Raw genomic sequence first — 15,454 nt, 5'->3', positions numbered from 1 at the left:
CCTTAATACTCTGTGGGAAGGAAAATCAGTTTCCTCAAATGGTTTGAGATCTACTAACTTATCAAGTTTTATAGTGCACTTCATAATTACTCACTACATTTGTGCAAAAAATCAGTAATTTAAAAAATAAGAGATGTGTTAGGTGAACTCACTCACTCGCAATGTTTTCTCAGCTTCTGTAATTTCAAGACTTTAAGTTAACTGTAATAACGTTGCTGGCAGCTCAGCGCTGCCACTCCTGACCTGCTGTAAATCAGTTTCTGCCTGGAGAATTATTAACCAAGATGGCTGACTCAGCTTTGTTTTCTTCTCTCACAAGCTTCCATCATCTACTCCAGCACTTCTCTGCATCTCCTCCCTCCGCCGAAGCAAACTCTGAGCTTCTGCGGCGGTTTTGTGGAGACGATAAGGAGCGACTGGGGAGAGGCGGGTCGGTCCAGGGTTGTGAAAGTTTTTATCTCTCAGCAGGAATGCAGTGGCAGGTCTGGACCTGAACTTCCGCATTAAGCAGGAAGAAACAGTCAGAGAGTCCCGATGCAAGCCGCATCAGCACACCCAGATCCGCCTGCATGTGGCCGTCATCTCAGGCTGCTTTCTTAGCTGAGCGAGATTTCAGGGTGGCTCTAATGTCCAGGTGGCTTTTATTTTGAAACAAACTGGTGAATTGAGGATTATTACAACTGAAAAGGTGAGTTACATCTCTGATTATTTGAGTGTCGTACCTGCAGGTAACGGTAAACACCTACAGCTGCTCTTCTCTTTACTTAAACCAGGAATATTCTGATCGTTGGTCACTTTATATGAACCATTTTCTCCTTTTCTTTTACTAAACAAGGATGTTTAATAGAAAAAAACAGCTTTTAAACGGAAAATATTACAGTTTCCACTTTTTCTCCAGGAAAATGATAAAATTTTGAGTTTGTTTAATATAATAAAGATAAATATGGTGGTTTTGTTTGCGTAAAGCAGCTGAAGTGATAAAAAGGGATGTAAGCTCATATGGTGTATTTCTACCTGGGTGTAGCCTGAAACTTGCTGCTCTTACACAACAACTACATGAAACCATCAAGTTGTTTTTAAAGCGCCTGGCGATTTCAGTTTGCTGCTAATATAAGAGAAACTTTTAAAATGTGGATGTGACGCCGCTTTGGAAAGACGAAGTGAAGGTCTTTTTGGTTGAGGCGGCGTCTTTTTCGTGTCATCAGGGACCGTTTTAGTCATTGCGTTACTCCGTCTGTGACTCAGTCGGGATTTTGTGTTGTAAAAAAACACGCCGACGAAATGAAGATAAGAAATTATGTTTTGTTTCATGTCGGTTATGAGTCACGGCTTTTCATCCCCTGAGGCGACGCCGTTCACTCTAATTTCTCTACGTTAAATCTCTGTGGATGCGTCTCCTAAATATAAATACCGCATCCAAGTAAGAGTAGCCGCTACTTCTGCGTCTGTTTTTGAATTTCAACGCTTTCGTGGATAAAACGGTGCAAACATGTTAGACGTTTTGTCGGATGGTTCTGCAGAGAATAAGTATTCAGTTCTGCATTTTAATTGTACGTTAAAATCTGATCATGAGGCCGGCAATATGAAGAGCTTCAGCGCCTGTTGAAGAGGAAGTGAAAACTGTCATTGTTCTCTCCATCTCACCTCAGAGGGCAGCCTGCCGTTTCCAGTTAAACTGAGAAACTTAACGTGGTTAAAACAGCCACTTAACCGATGCTATGCAAGTAAACTCCAGTTTAAAATAACCCAGTCCAACATTGTTAACCATATTAATCACTGTTTTTGAAAGAAACTGCAGTATACATTTATACTGTGGAAATAATTTATATTTAGTAGAGTCTATAAGTAAACTGGAGCAGCTGTTTATGTATGTTGCTAGCTTAGCTTTACTGGTTCAAGTAACAACACAAGAGCTTTAGTTTACTCACATTGCTGTAATTAAGAACAATTTGTCTGTAATTGTTCCTTTTTTAAGCTGTTTAAGGTACCTGAACTTTTATGTGTTTGTTTTGAGTAAAGCGTTACATTTGAAATCATATCGGCTAATAAATATAAATAAAACTAACAAAAAATAAAATTTGGGAAATTTAAGTCTTAATTAAAAATACACAGATATTCAGAGTAACAAGGTAACTTTTCTTAAAGTAACATTTTAATTAGGTAATGTTTACCTCCATTTCAGTAACATTTTAGATCGGTAACTTTAGATGTATTTAATTCAAATTTGACCAAAGTTACTATACTTTATATTTCCTCTGAGCTTCAAATTTTACTCTTTAAAATGTGAGTTTTGTTCCAAACGTTATTTGGAAAAATGTCACATTTTGAGCATAAAGTCAATTGGTGAGGAGGGAAACAATTAAAGTGTAGAAAATGTTACATTAATCAGTTAAAAAGATCAGAAATGCTTTAAGTTTTAAACATGACATGATTAGGAGGTTACCAGAGTTTCTGCAAGTTGAATTTAATAATTATTAAGACGTTGATTAGGATGTGAATTTAGAATTTAAGTCTTTAACAAAAGTTAAAATAATTAAGTTAACTTAATAGCTTCCAATGTTTAGGCCTCTGTTATATAACAAGGAGATTCTAAGCAGTTATTATTTTAACTATTTTCTGAAACTTTTCATCAATGAAAACTTTAGAGGAACCATAAACCAAGAGACAGATAAAAACTTTAAGTTTAGACTTGAACTCAAGAAATTCAAAGCTGCCAGTGCATCCCTCACTGAAAAATTAACAAAATTAAGACACCACAATTATTGCATTTAAAAGCATTTCTTTTTACATCCAGCAGAAATCCTCACAATTTGGTAACAATACTTTGACCTACAGAGAAAGTAAGCAACATTTCCTGAGTTGTATAAAGAAGTCGTGTTTTCTTCAATGGCTGTTTCAACAGTACAGGACGTGATCACCAACTTAGTGTGTTTTCACACCTGATGGTCCAGTAGATTCTGTTAGATTTGGGACCAAAACTACAGCATTTGTTACATTTCACTGTTTCAAACGAACCAAACCTTTCAAAAAACCTGTTCCCCTCCTCGCCTGTGGGGGCGCTGCAACAATAACCACTAAAGGAAATCACAAAACGTCTGAAGAAGACGCTGAGAGCAACTTCCTTCTTTTAGAAATGTAAACAAAAATGAAGTGGCATCAGATTATAATGGTTATTTAACCTCAAGCCATTTCTACAGCTAGCGTTAGCATCATGCGTTTGTTTTGGTTGTATTTACCCAGAATGCCCTGCGCTTTAGTCCGCTTCCTGCTTTTGGAGCGGTCTCCAGTCTGCTTGGTGTTCACATAAGCATTCAAACCGGATCAGAGTTCACTTCAACCGAACCAAGACCGAGGTTTTTGGGTGGACCAGAGTTTGTTGTTTTCTCAGTAATCCAATAGAAAACTAGGAAACACCAAGAAATCCTGAAGAACTTTGAGATGGAGTCAGCACTGCAAAAACACACAATTTTACCAAATAATTTTGGTCTAGTTTAAGTTCAAATATCTTAGTACAGTTGAAGTAAGACAAAGCTAACTGAAAAGTAACTTTTCAGCTAGATATGAGCTTATTTTAAGTGAATAATTCCTTAATATTGATGAAAAACATCTAGTTTCATTGGCAGATTATTTATAACAATATATTTTCCCATGTTACAAGTTAAATAATCTGCAAATGAAACCAGATGTTTTTCATCAATAATAAGGAATTATTTACTCAAAATAAGCTCATATGTCTTGCTGTATGTTAGTTTTGTCTTATTTGCACTAGAAACTAAACAAAAATACTTGGTTTTGGGTTTTTGCGGTGTTTCCATTAGTTTGCTTTTTGTTTGCTTTTTTTCTGCTGGTGAATATATGACTCAAGTTCGCCCTTATCTAAGGAGGAAGTGTCTCAAGGATCGGGTCCGCTTTTGCCTTCATCAGCAGATGTTTTCACAATCCGTCCAAATGCAATCGCTCTTCTTTTCACTTCTCCGCAGGCTGGGAGTCATCTGGTTAAGGCATCGGGCCTCGGAAATTAACATTTCGGAGCCGTGTGACGGACAGAGTAAACCTTTCCTCATGTGAGCCGGGTTGGAAAATTGAGCTGGTTTCATTATGGAAAATAAAATGTGATGCCAGGAGAAGATTATCAAAGAAAATGAGCTGTAGACCTTTTGGTATTATAAAAGAAAATTAGAAATTTTTAAGGGTTTAGCACTTCTCTTCGACCACAAACATCTCCTCCCCTAGAGGCGTGCCGAAAGTGAGAAAGGCAGTAGAAATTGAGTTTGCAGGTGGCTGCTGACACCATTTCCGAGACGATTTCAGTTTGCAGAATGACAGGAAGTTAACCCTTCTACCACTTCCTCTCCAGTCTGCGTGCCCTCCTCAAATATGGTTAGAGTCAAACTCTCAAGATGCTACAATTTGCACATTACTTGCATTTTGTGGTTCAATGTTTGATTTCATCAGGATGGAATGAAAAGTGAGCAAAGATTAAACCAAGAAGATATCTAAATTGGTAGCTGCTGGTTTTCACTTTTCCAAAACTGACGTTTCAACAAGAAAAATAAAATATTCATCTTTAATTTTCTGCCAATGTATTTTGGTCCCAGTCGAGATCTTTATAGGACTAAACAGGAATGCTTCAGGAAACAATATGGATGCTGCAACCACCTTTTAAGGTACCGATTATGTTTCTAAGAACAGGTCAGGATAGGTGATGGCCTATACAAAACACGCATTTTTGCACAAAATCTCTCTTATACAGTGAGATTTGTTGTGAGCTCCTTTCAGAATGAGCTGTTTTAGCTCCTTGTCACTTTAAATCGGAGCAGCTTCTGGCCACGCCCCCAACTCAACACTTACACACGAGAGTGGCTGCACACAGATGCACAGTTAGGCAACCGTTCATCTTTGAAAAACAGAAGTAGAGCCTCCTGCACAACAAACAAGAATGCAGCAAGTAGTTTCTGAATAATAAGTCAACAACAAAACACTTGTCTCTTCCAGCAGCCATTGTACAGCGCTTACAGCAGTCAAACCTACTGACCAAATGTGCTTAATTCAGCTGTGGTTGCTAGGTAACTGGCTGGGCTTTGCTGGTGTTGCTAGGTAACAGCCAGTGCCTGCTGATTTGTGACATTACATTCTGTAATGGCTCGTTTACCAGACATCAAAAATAATTGTTTTATTGCCAAAAACCAGCTGGGTGTTTAGTTTTTTAAGTGACTGGTCTGTTTTCAGAAGAAGTAGAAAACCCAAATGGAAGTACAAAAATGCGCAAAATGTGAATTTTGCATAATATGTCCCCTTTAAGGATCATTCCCTGATTATCAAAAGATAGAAATGTTGTAATCTTATATAAATGTGAATGTTGGCAAGATTTTGCTTAAATCTACAGTGATATGAACTCATATTGCAACAGCTTCTTTGGTTTTAAGAAACCATAGCAAGACTTGTATCATATAGTACATGAATATTTTATTTAATTAAAATAAAGATAAATGTATTAACAGTCCTGGGGTTGAATGGAATAGCAACTGAAAACAAAACCATCCAATTAAAGGAAGAACAGAAAAAAACAAAATATCTTAAACATTTTTCTCTCTGAGGGATTTTAATTCGCTCTTATTTTATTACACCAGGAAGTGGAAAACACATAAATTCACCATCAATATGCCTCCAAATGGACAAAAATGATACTGAAAGTCTGCCACACTGAAAACAAAGGAAACATCCACAATTTACAGCTAATTTTCCAACCTAAGAAAAACAAATCCGGGACTCCGTTTTGACTCCAAATTCAGGATTAACATGATATTCACTTTGAGGAACGAGGCAGCAAAAATACAAGCTGCTGGCAGCTACAACATGATTACAGTCAGTCAAATGGAGATGTTTTTATAAACAGCCACATTAGCTGTTTCTTAGGCTATTCTGCTTTAACTTTAAATAATTAATTTTGATAATGTAGTTTAGTTTTTGTAGAGCTCAAAATGTTTGAGGGATTTTTTATGATCTGAAAAGGTTTATAACCTTATTTTCTAGCAGCTTGTGTGTTAAACTGCCCCAACTAAATTTAAAACCATGCATTTCATAATTTCTCGCTTCGTGTTACGTAAATGAAACCGGACTGAATGTCTTAACATAGACCGGTATTTGAACTTCAGGGTGTTTGTTTGAAGAGTGGTGCAAATCAAATGTTGCCTCCACGCGTACCAAAACTCTGCACCGCGTTAAGTTTTACAGAAATGCAAAATAGGACCCATCAGTTCAACATGTACAACAAGACGTGGCAAGTTTCGACAAATATCGAATGCCTGAAGTTATGCATGGAGTCTCCCTCCAATTAATGCGGGTTGTAGCTGGAGTCTGTGCAGCCTCAGGGAACATAGTTCTGCACACATTTTAAAGGAAAGTGTTTGAGTTGCACGAGCATTAAAAATAAACTTTTAGTCTCCAAGGTCCCATTTTAGATTTCTCTGTCACCATTGCACTTAATCATCTGCAAAGAAAGTAGTAGTTGTTATATTTGTAGTTGATTTCTGGCGTAAGATTGTGGATGTTTGTATTTCATCGCAAAACAACAACAAAACTGATATTCCGCAAGCTTTTTTGCAAATATTGAACTCAGTATTAGATTTTCTATGCTGCAAATTCACCAAATTTTCATCCAGTATTGCTAATTTAAGAGCTCTAATATGTGAATCTGACTTTATATCAGAAAATAAAAAATAGACCAAATTTCCCATTTTTCAGGACCAATTTTGACTCTAAAGTAAATAACCTAAACCACTTTTCAAAAGGTTTAAACTCCTGTTGTCATTGCCACAGAGGACCGTAAATCCCAAGTATTGGACAAACCCAGGTACATAATCAATAATAGTTTACTGAAGATGTGAAGCTCATTGTAATTTTAATGCTGCTGCTTCAAGCTTCCAGTCGCTGCTAGCTTAGCATCAGGGCTAATGGTAGCCTGAGAATAAAATGGGAAGAAGTGTAAATTAGTTTGGCTTCTGGATACTTTCATTTTTCACTGCTTCCTACATTTTAGTTTGTTTTATCTGTTTGATCAAAGTCTCTTTTCACATGTTATGAGTCAATGATTTAAGTTCATCTTCTACAGTTTGCTCATGTTTTAAGAAACATTGGTCAGGAATACAATCAATGACAAAATAACTCTATAAACTATAAAAAAATAAAATAATCCAGTTACAAATCAGATCTAAACCAAAGTTAAATCTAAATTAATTGTAATTTTTTAGGGAAGATTGTTTCATTTTCTACAAATGTTTTTACTTTGGGAAACTGAAAAGTGTTTCAAATAAGTAAAGTGCATTGAGTTTGTGAGTTATAACAATCACATGTGGGGTTCCTCAGGGCTCTGTTCTTTACCCACTTCATTTCCAATATCTGCATGATCTCCTTATCTCATGCTGATGGCAGACAATTTTAAATCTCTTAATCAAAGTTGAGCGTTTTTATAAATATTTATCTCCTCATTTCAGCTAAATACGTAAAAACTTTAAAACAAACAGATATGCAGTGGGAAGCGCAGAGTTGTGGGATGAAATGGTGGTTTCGCCATAAGCAGGAGTAAGTTGGCTCCACTCAGTCTCATCTGTGTTATTTTAATCTTTTTTTTCCTCTTACATATGAGAAAAAAATCCAGCGATGACAAATTACCATTGAAATAATGGAATGGTGACTTTAAAGCTAGTTTTCTAACTTCTGTGTACAGCTAGCTGTGCTGCAGTGCTGACGCTAGCTTGTGTGTAAACAAAAACAACATGCAAAGACTAGATTTTAGTCGTGTTTTCAAACTTCTTCACAAACCTATGTTACTTCTGAAGCATTGGTGTGGTCATTTTAAATGTCAACTTTTCTCATTTCCAGTAGCAGGTAGCTCTGCTACAGAGCAAACATGAGCAAAAATTAAATATTTATCTTTCTTCATAATGTTGCTTCCTTTTCATGCCTTTTAGTTATTTTGAGTTGCATGTCTGTCTCTTCCAACCATCAGGGACTGCGGTTCTATTTCATGTGATTAGATCATCTGATTCGAAAGAGAACCGAGTTTCCGTTTTAATTGTTTTACCTATGACGTGTTTTGTGGTTCTTCATTGCATTATGTTGCCCTAAAATACATAATGCTGGTTTTCTATGTCAGTTTATGTAAAATCAAATCTATACTCTTAGAGCTTGATTTTTGTTTGTTTCAGATGGATGATATTGACGCCATGTTCAGCGACCTGCTGGGGGAGATGGACCTCCTCACTCAGGTGAAAAACTTCCACCAATACTTCTTCCTGTTTCATCTCCACTTGGACTTATGTGCCAGTTTTTTTTATGTGTTTTCCGTCCTAAGACATGAGAAAATAAAGTAGAAAAGTGTGAAGTAATCCTTGATTTGACAGTAAAGTTAGATTTACTGTCAAATCAAGGATAAACTTTCTTTTCCAAATGTGGACTACAAGTTAGTCTTCCACTCATTCGATTGATTTCAAGATCATCAGTTAATTATTAGATTTCTTTCTTTACTGCAAAAAAAAATGCTAAAGATTTTTAGCACACATTTAATTGTACATAATTATAATTTATTAGGAAAGATTAATTCATTTGGCACATGTTTTTAATCTGTGTGTTGCAAGACCTTGAGAGTTAAATGTGTGCAAACAATCACATGCGGGGTTCCTCAAGGCTGCATTCTTGATCCACTTTATTTTTAATATTTTTTATCCCCCTACCTCATACAGTAGTATTATATATTTAAGCAAATGTATGTTGATGACATAATTTTATATCTTTGTGATCACAGTCCATCAGTCACTAATTTTGTGCAAAAACACAAAATCCTACCAGGTATTATTTTAGTTTCTACTCCAAATATCTTATTGCACTTGAAATTAGACAAAACTAACATACAAGTAACTTTTCAGCAAGATATATGAGCTTGTTTTAAGCCAGTATTTCTTTAATATCACTGATATTAAAGAAATATCCATTATCAGATTATTTAACTTGTAACATGAGAAAAATGTCTTGTTATAAGTTAAATAATCTGCCAGTGGATCTAGTTCTTTTTCACTGATATTAAAGAAATATTGACTTAAAACAAGCTCATATATTTTGCTGAAAAGTTATTTGTAAGTTAGTGTTGTCTCATTTCAAGTGCAATAAGATATTTGCTTTACAAACTGGACCAAATATACTTGGTAAGATTTAGTGTTTTTGCAGTGCATAATATTAATTTGTGACTGTATCAGAATAAACATATGACAAATTGTTGTTCCCTGTACAGAAATAGTGATATTCTCATGAATAGTCTTATTTTATTCTTGTTTGCAGAGTCTCGGACAGGAAACCGAACCTCCTGAACGGCTCCCCAGCACTAGGCAGGAAATCAACTTCTCTGTCGGCCTTACTGGCCTGAACGGTGACTTTCCTGTTTTTATTTTTATCAAACTCTCTCTGACACCAAGTCACTGATAGGAAACTTACACAATAGCTTCTAAAGTTACGTAAAGATAGGACACAGTCATTGGTTTCACCAGTAAAACGGAAAATTAGAAGAAAAAAAGAAATAATTTTGTTCTGTTTTTATCCGTTTAACATTTCAGAGATCAGGGTTTAATCACACTTTGTGTCCACAAGAGTCTGTGAAAGCAGAGCTGAGGATTTCAAAGGTCACACCCTTGATGTTCACAGCGCTCATGTTGCTCGTTTATTTCTTACAGAATATTTTTTTAATTAGATGCAAAAAGTCAGCCTTAGTTTTTGTAACAACTTGTTAGCCTGTTATTGCTTTAAGTAAGCTAAGTAGGACTAAACTGACCATTTAACTAAAGTTTTAATGTTTTATCAAAATCCAAGAGTGCAAAAATTCAGGATATAAAATATAGATACACCTTCTGAGAGATCAGTAAACTTTAAATTCTAGTGAACATTTAACACTCTAACTGGAAGACATTTTAAATATCCACAATAAATAAACAAAATGACAAATAAAATGAACTTTGAAGTCTTTGTAAACAAAATTGTCCTTCAAAAAAAGGCTGAAGACTTTTAACATCCAGTTTTTGGTAGAAAGACAGAAAAAAAAGAGATAAACAATAAATCATGCCAGTGGAAATTATTGAGTTTGTTTTAATTTATCATGTGATTAAATGATTAATCAATCATTTATTATTATTGATTATTGTGACAAGCCTAAGCATATGTTCAACTATTATCAACTTCATAAAAGCCTTAATTGTTAGATTTGTGTTTACAAAGATCCACGGAATAATGGGATGAAATTGAAGTAGGTTTTTTAAAAAATATCTCACACTTAGACTAATTTAGTGTCAGAAAATGGGAAACAAATTCATGTTGCTTTATGCAGCATGTAAACTCTGCTAAAACTAAGCGTATAAAATAAGTTTGCAGATGACTTTTAAAGGTCTTAAACTTTTCTTGAAGTTGATATTTGCTGCTAAAAAGACTAAATTGATTTAAATTTACATAAGTATTTACACTGGATGACAGTATGAAGCCTTTACAGTAAACAGTCGATGGTGATGCTAAATAAAAACAGTAAACATTTAAGCTTCCAAATTATCATCAGTTTTTAGGTTGGATCCAAATTTTTAAATACCAATGTTTAATAAATGATGGTATGATTACTAATACTTGGCATTTCATCAGTCCTGAATCAGAATTGGATTTTTTAAGGTTCAGGAGTGGAAGTAAAACTAAATACAGCATGTGGAAGTAAAATAATGCATGAAGACATCGTGCATCAGCAAACATCTGTGGGATTTTTTCTGTGAAGAAGGAAGATAAAAAGTGGTAAAACTGAAGCAAACTTCCCATTCTCAATGTTCCTGAAATCTAAAAAGAGCCAGTCTCGGTTTAAGTGGACATGAAAGGACCATAAAACATTTGAATTATGTCTTGATGACTTGATTCTGCTCCACCAGCGTCACTACATGACCTGGAGGACAATGACTTGGACGCCCTGATGGCCGACCTGGTGGCCGACCTCAACGAGACAGAAAAGAAACTGGAAGCAGAAATCCAGGGGCTGCACGCGCCTCCGTCGTCTTCATCAGACCTGCCGCCTCCGCCCAAAGGCCTGGGCGTCCAGCCTGCCTCCTCCATTACATCACCACCGTCTCCAGGAAATAACAGAAGCAGCAGTGTCACCACCCAATCTCCCTCCACCTCCTCGCCCCTGCCGCCTCCCCCTCTGCAGTCATCAAAACCCACAATGGTACGGCTCCTCTCTCTAGAAAAGGTCTCTGTCATCTAGACATCAATGCCAACCACCTTTTCACCTCTGGAGGTTCACAGATTTTAAAAGAAGCGAGAGTTTGAATGAAGGTAACAAACATTTGGAGGAGTTTACTCTTTAGGTGGACACTACAAGGCTAAACACCAATGTGGATAAATTATTTTTTCAGTTCCCAAAAATTGCACTCAAGTAGAAGTAGCACTACTTCGACGTATTTTCACTCAAGTAAAAGTAAAAAGTATCCAGAAATGACTGAAGAGTAAAAAACCATTTTGTAAAAAGTTACTCAAGTACTGAGTAACTGATCAAGTTATCAATCATTTAATATTTAAAACTACATCATCAGATGGGCTAAAAATATAAAGTTACATGGACATTTTTGTATTTTGAGGACAAAAATTACAATAATTCGTACAAGTAACAAAAAAATAACAAAATCAGGCAAAAGAAAATGTTTCCAGATCAGTTTGTTTCGATATAAAACTTATTAAATTTTAATAAAAACTGCAGATGTGTCTGTTTGGTGAATATTTGGTTAAAACATCTTTGATTTTCATCAGTGGGTAGAAAATCCAGAAATTTACTCAAGAGTAAAATACTTCATAATAAAATTACTCAAGCAAAAGTAAAAAAAAAAAAAGTACAGAATAGTAAAATAAAGTAATTTTTTTCAAAAAAAGTTAATCAACTGAATGTAACTGAGTAAATGTAACTAGTTACTATAAACTAGTTAATCGCCGATGTTGTAATGGTGAGAAGTTTACATAAACTCATCATGTTAATTTCAGGTTTTTAATGGTTGTGTTTCAGTTATTCAATTTCAACATACAACTTCAGTTATTTAAAAACCAGAATTAATCAGGGTTAGTTAAATTAGCGCTGAAATACGGCGCTTCATTTGCATGTTGAAGGGATAATTACCAACCGTTACCGGAGCCCAAAGGCAGACAGCCGTTAATGAAACTGAAGAATAACTGCTGCTAACGGCTCAATATATATTCCTGAAGGCCCCCTTAGCTGCCCAACAAGGTGCCTGATGTAAAACACTAAGCTTAGCATTGACCTAAACAAACAAAGGAATTTATAACACGGATTTTCTAAAATATACTCCTATTGTTTAAAATTTGTACTTCACCACATTACTTCTTGGCTTTTGACATTTCTGGCCTCTCTCATGAATTGGTAAATCTCATTTACTGCCTGAATTTATTTACACACAATAATAATTATACTTAGTTCTTTAAAATGTGCTTTGTAGTTTAATCATCCCACCTCTGACAAGGCTGTTCCCTTTGTGTACATTTCAGATGACTTCTTTGTTTTTTTTCTTTCCGTCTCTGTGAAACTCAAAAAGAGTGGTTCAGGTCTTTTAGCAGTCGGACAGTGAGGTCACAGATAACTAGATCCATCTGTTGGAGTCACAGAGACGCGTGAGGAGAAACAGTCGAGGGCCTGGAACAGATCAAACACATACAACCATGTGAAAACTGTAACAGGATCAGGGGGTCTAGAGGAGGTAGAATAGTGTCAGTCTTTGGATGGTCTGGGTAGGTAAAGTAGACGGGAGCTTATTGCTTTAACAGAGCTCCTGACCTCATCTTGCTGCGGTCAAAACACCAGCTGTGGCAAAAGTGTGCGTCATTGGTAGGCGAGATGTGTACAGGTTAGCTTTATAACCTTAAAAGGTACAGTGTTGACGTTACTATCAATGTGAAGAATACTCCTGTTTATTGGAAACTGGCAATGCTGGAAGCAAAAACCCCAACTGGATTCTGGAATATATAAACATACTTACCTTTCTGATAAGAAAGCCAAACCTTAAAGCTGCAGTGTGCAACTTTTGTAAAAATATATTTTTTACATATTTCTAGTTAGCATGTCTCATGATGACAAACGGTTTTTCTGTAACGGTAAGTGCTTCTCTGCCATTGGCATGTTTAGCAGCGCATTCACAAGGCTTATTGACAGCTCTCAGACCCTCCTCGTGGCTCTGATTGCATTTCTTCAGATGAAAATAGTAGCTCAGGGAAGAGGAGGTGGAGATTTATTTCCACAGATTGTCTGTGCTGTATTACATTGTCACAATATGGTGACAGTTTTAACAAAAAAAAAGAAAAAGTTTTTTTATTAAACAGAAGTTGTGTGCTGCAGCTTTAATATTTTCCTCGTCAGTATAGTTTTCTTGATAAAAAGCTTTCTGACGTTTTCCATCTTGTTTCTTTGGACTTTTTCAGTCATTTTCCAGCTAGTTATGATACCAGACAAAGATAGCATGAGAAATAAGGAGAATGTTAACAGAAAGATCAAATGAAAAGATGTCAGAACCAAAATGAACCATTTAAGTACATGGCAAATTAACAGATATGAGGAAATGAGGGATGAATTTCTGGATAAAAAATGGCTGAAAAAGCAAGAAAAGTCTAACAAAAAAACTTTAAAAGAAAAGTCTTATGTTTTATGAGACTGCTTCAACCTGCAGCAGAAAAATCCGCCTGGCTGGGAGGAAAATGTAAAGAAACAAGTTATGATTGCGAAGTTTTACACAGTACACGGTTTTTAACTGGAGACTTTTACCAAAGTTTCATAGGCAGCTAGAAAACATATTTGGAGATGCAATTTTTTGCAAACTACTAAATTAATAATGCGGTCACAAATTGAGTTAAACGTGACATTTGGGCCCTACTATGTGCTTATTTTCAGCTCTGCAGCATAATTTTACTTTGTAGTCTTCAGTATTTTGTGGTATGCATTTCTCATACGCTGTGGCACCTTTGTTTACTCTAAACACTCTCGCCTACTTTGAGCAGCAGTCTGTCCGATCTTCCTCTAATAAAGCTCAAAAATGAATCTAAGATGTGGCTACGTCGTAAACCACTCCACCCCGTACCAGAATACGAGCCAGTAAACCTGATTTGTAATATAATGGTGTTTGTAGGTCAAAAAGGGGAACAGCTAACAAAGGGAGAGTATCTTCCCTCAACTATTTATCAAGTGTTGCTTAAATTAGAAAAAAACCTCTACTAACTCAATTCCTCTATTTGTTGTTTTTCCTGTTTAGGAAGAAATTGAAGCTCAGATGAAGGCCGATAAAATCAAGCTTGCTCTGGAGAAGCTAAAGGAAGCCAAAGTGAAAAAGGTAAGACATGTGAACTTCAACCCCACATATTCTGCTCTGATCTGACTGAGCTGCATTAAAGACGCAGAGAGTTATGGAGGACGGAAAATGCCTTCTGCTCCAACACAGCATGTAGTAGTTTCCTCTCCTGGCCTGACAGAGGAGCCATCAATCACATTAAAAAATGGGTATTTTTATACAGCCAACATCCTGCTCTGGATCATTCTGTACATGGACACTTAATCATCTTCAAAGTGGCACAAAAGCACCAAAACAGAGTGTTGGATGTAAAGCTGTGCATCGGACAAAAGTAAAGTCTAAGTATTTGACTTGACAAAGATATCCAGTTGCTATAGTTTCAATGCTGTCTTGAGATAATTTAAACGTTATCTATTGACTTTTGGCTACTTTTCATCTACTTCCACATGTAAGCTCAATAAATTCAGCATGTCCACTTTTATAGGCACATATAAGCCTCAGTTCTGATGTATGTCCAGTGGCTTCAGCAGATGTTTCTGTGGTCAGAAATTCAGATTTATCCCTCAGCAAACCAATGCTGCTGCCACCAAACTTGATGGTGCAAACGGTACAATACTCTCATGTTTGAAAGGTGATTTATTCAAATATTCCTCTTATTATTGTGGGGAAAATGATTTAATCTTTGACTCTTCTGCAAAGTCATTTGGTTTGGTCACCAACACAGCTGGAAAGTTTGTTGGCTCCTTCCCATTTCTTGATGTTCCAACTGTAAACATCAGTTGGAACATCAACTGATGTTCCCACTGATGTTGATGTTTCTTAGTAAACTAACAAAGTTTACTAACAGTCATTTTATCCAATGGTGATCTTTTGAGACCATTGGTTGAAACTTGGACACAGTTGGGTCTCAAACTAAGGAAACCTAGCATTGCCAGTTTTGAACATAAGAAACAATTTTTCAGTAGTTTCTCGCAGATCTTTCTGTGGTCTGGTCTTTTTTCAGTTTTACATGTAAACCCTCGTGTCTGAGAATGTTTGTGATATAGGATATTACCCAACCACATGGTGAGGCTGTATTTTGGTAGAGATAGAAAAAGCCA

At 36.1% G+C, this 15,454-nt stretch overlaps 1 protein-coding gene and 1 long non-coding RNA gene across 3 annotated transcripts in view; one reads left to right on the top strand and one right to left on the bottom strand.

Moving 5' to 3' along the window:
* The first annotated feature begins 205 nt into the window (after positions 1-205).
* Positions 206-15,454, top strand: part of apbb1ip (amyloid beta (A4) precursor protein-binding, family B, member 1 interacting protein) — a 35,494-nt gene continuing 20,245 nt past the window's right edge. Inside the window, exons 1-5 of one of the 2 annotated variants that reach the window (XM_017301868.2) lie at positions 206-688; positions 8,208-8,267; positions 9,334-9,421; positions 10,947-11,239; positions 14,319-14,396. In XM_017301868.2, the coding sequence (XP_017157357.1) occupies positions 8,208-8,267; positions 9,334-9,421; positions 10,947-11,239; positions 14,319-14,396 (519 nt within the window). In that variant the 5' untranslated portion in view covers positions 206-688. Of the gene's footprint in view, positions 689-3,737; positions 4,065-8,207; positions 8,268-9,333; positions 9,422-10,946; positions 11,240-14,318; positions 14,397-15,454 lie in introns of those variants that run through there. The other variant, XM_008396511.3, reaches the window with a different exon arrangement.
* Positions 12,039-15,454, bottom strand: part of LOC103456777 (uncharacterized) — a 32,066-nt gene continuing 28,650 nt past the window's right edge. The window contains exon 4 of the long non-coding RNA XR_532319.2: positions 12,039-12,712. This is a non-coding gene — a long non-coding RNA (uncharacterized LOC103456777). The remainder of the gene's footprint in view (positions 12,713-15,454) is intronic.

This window comes from Poecilia reticulata, chromosome 20, assembly GCF_904066995.2.
Source record: "Poecilia reticulata chromosome 20, P_reticulata-male-v2, whole genome shotgun sequence".
Lineage (NCBI taxonomy): Eukaryota > Metazoa > Chordata > Actinopteri > Cyprinodontiformes > Poeciliidae > Poecilia > Poecilia reticulata.
This window is presented reverse-complemented; position numbering and strand designations above follow the sequence as displayed.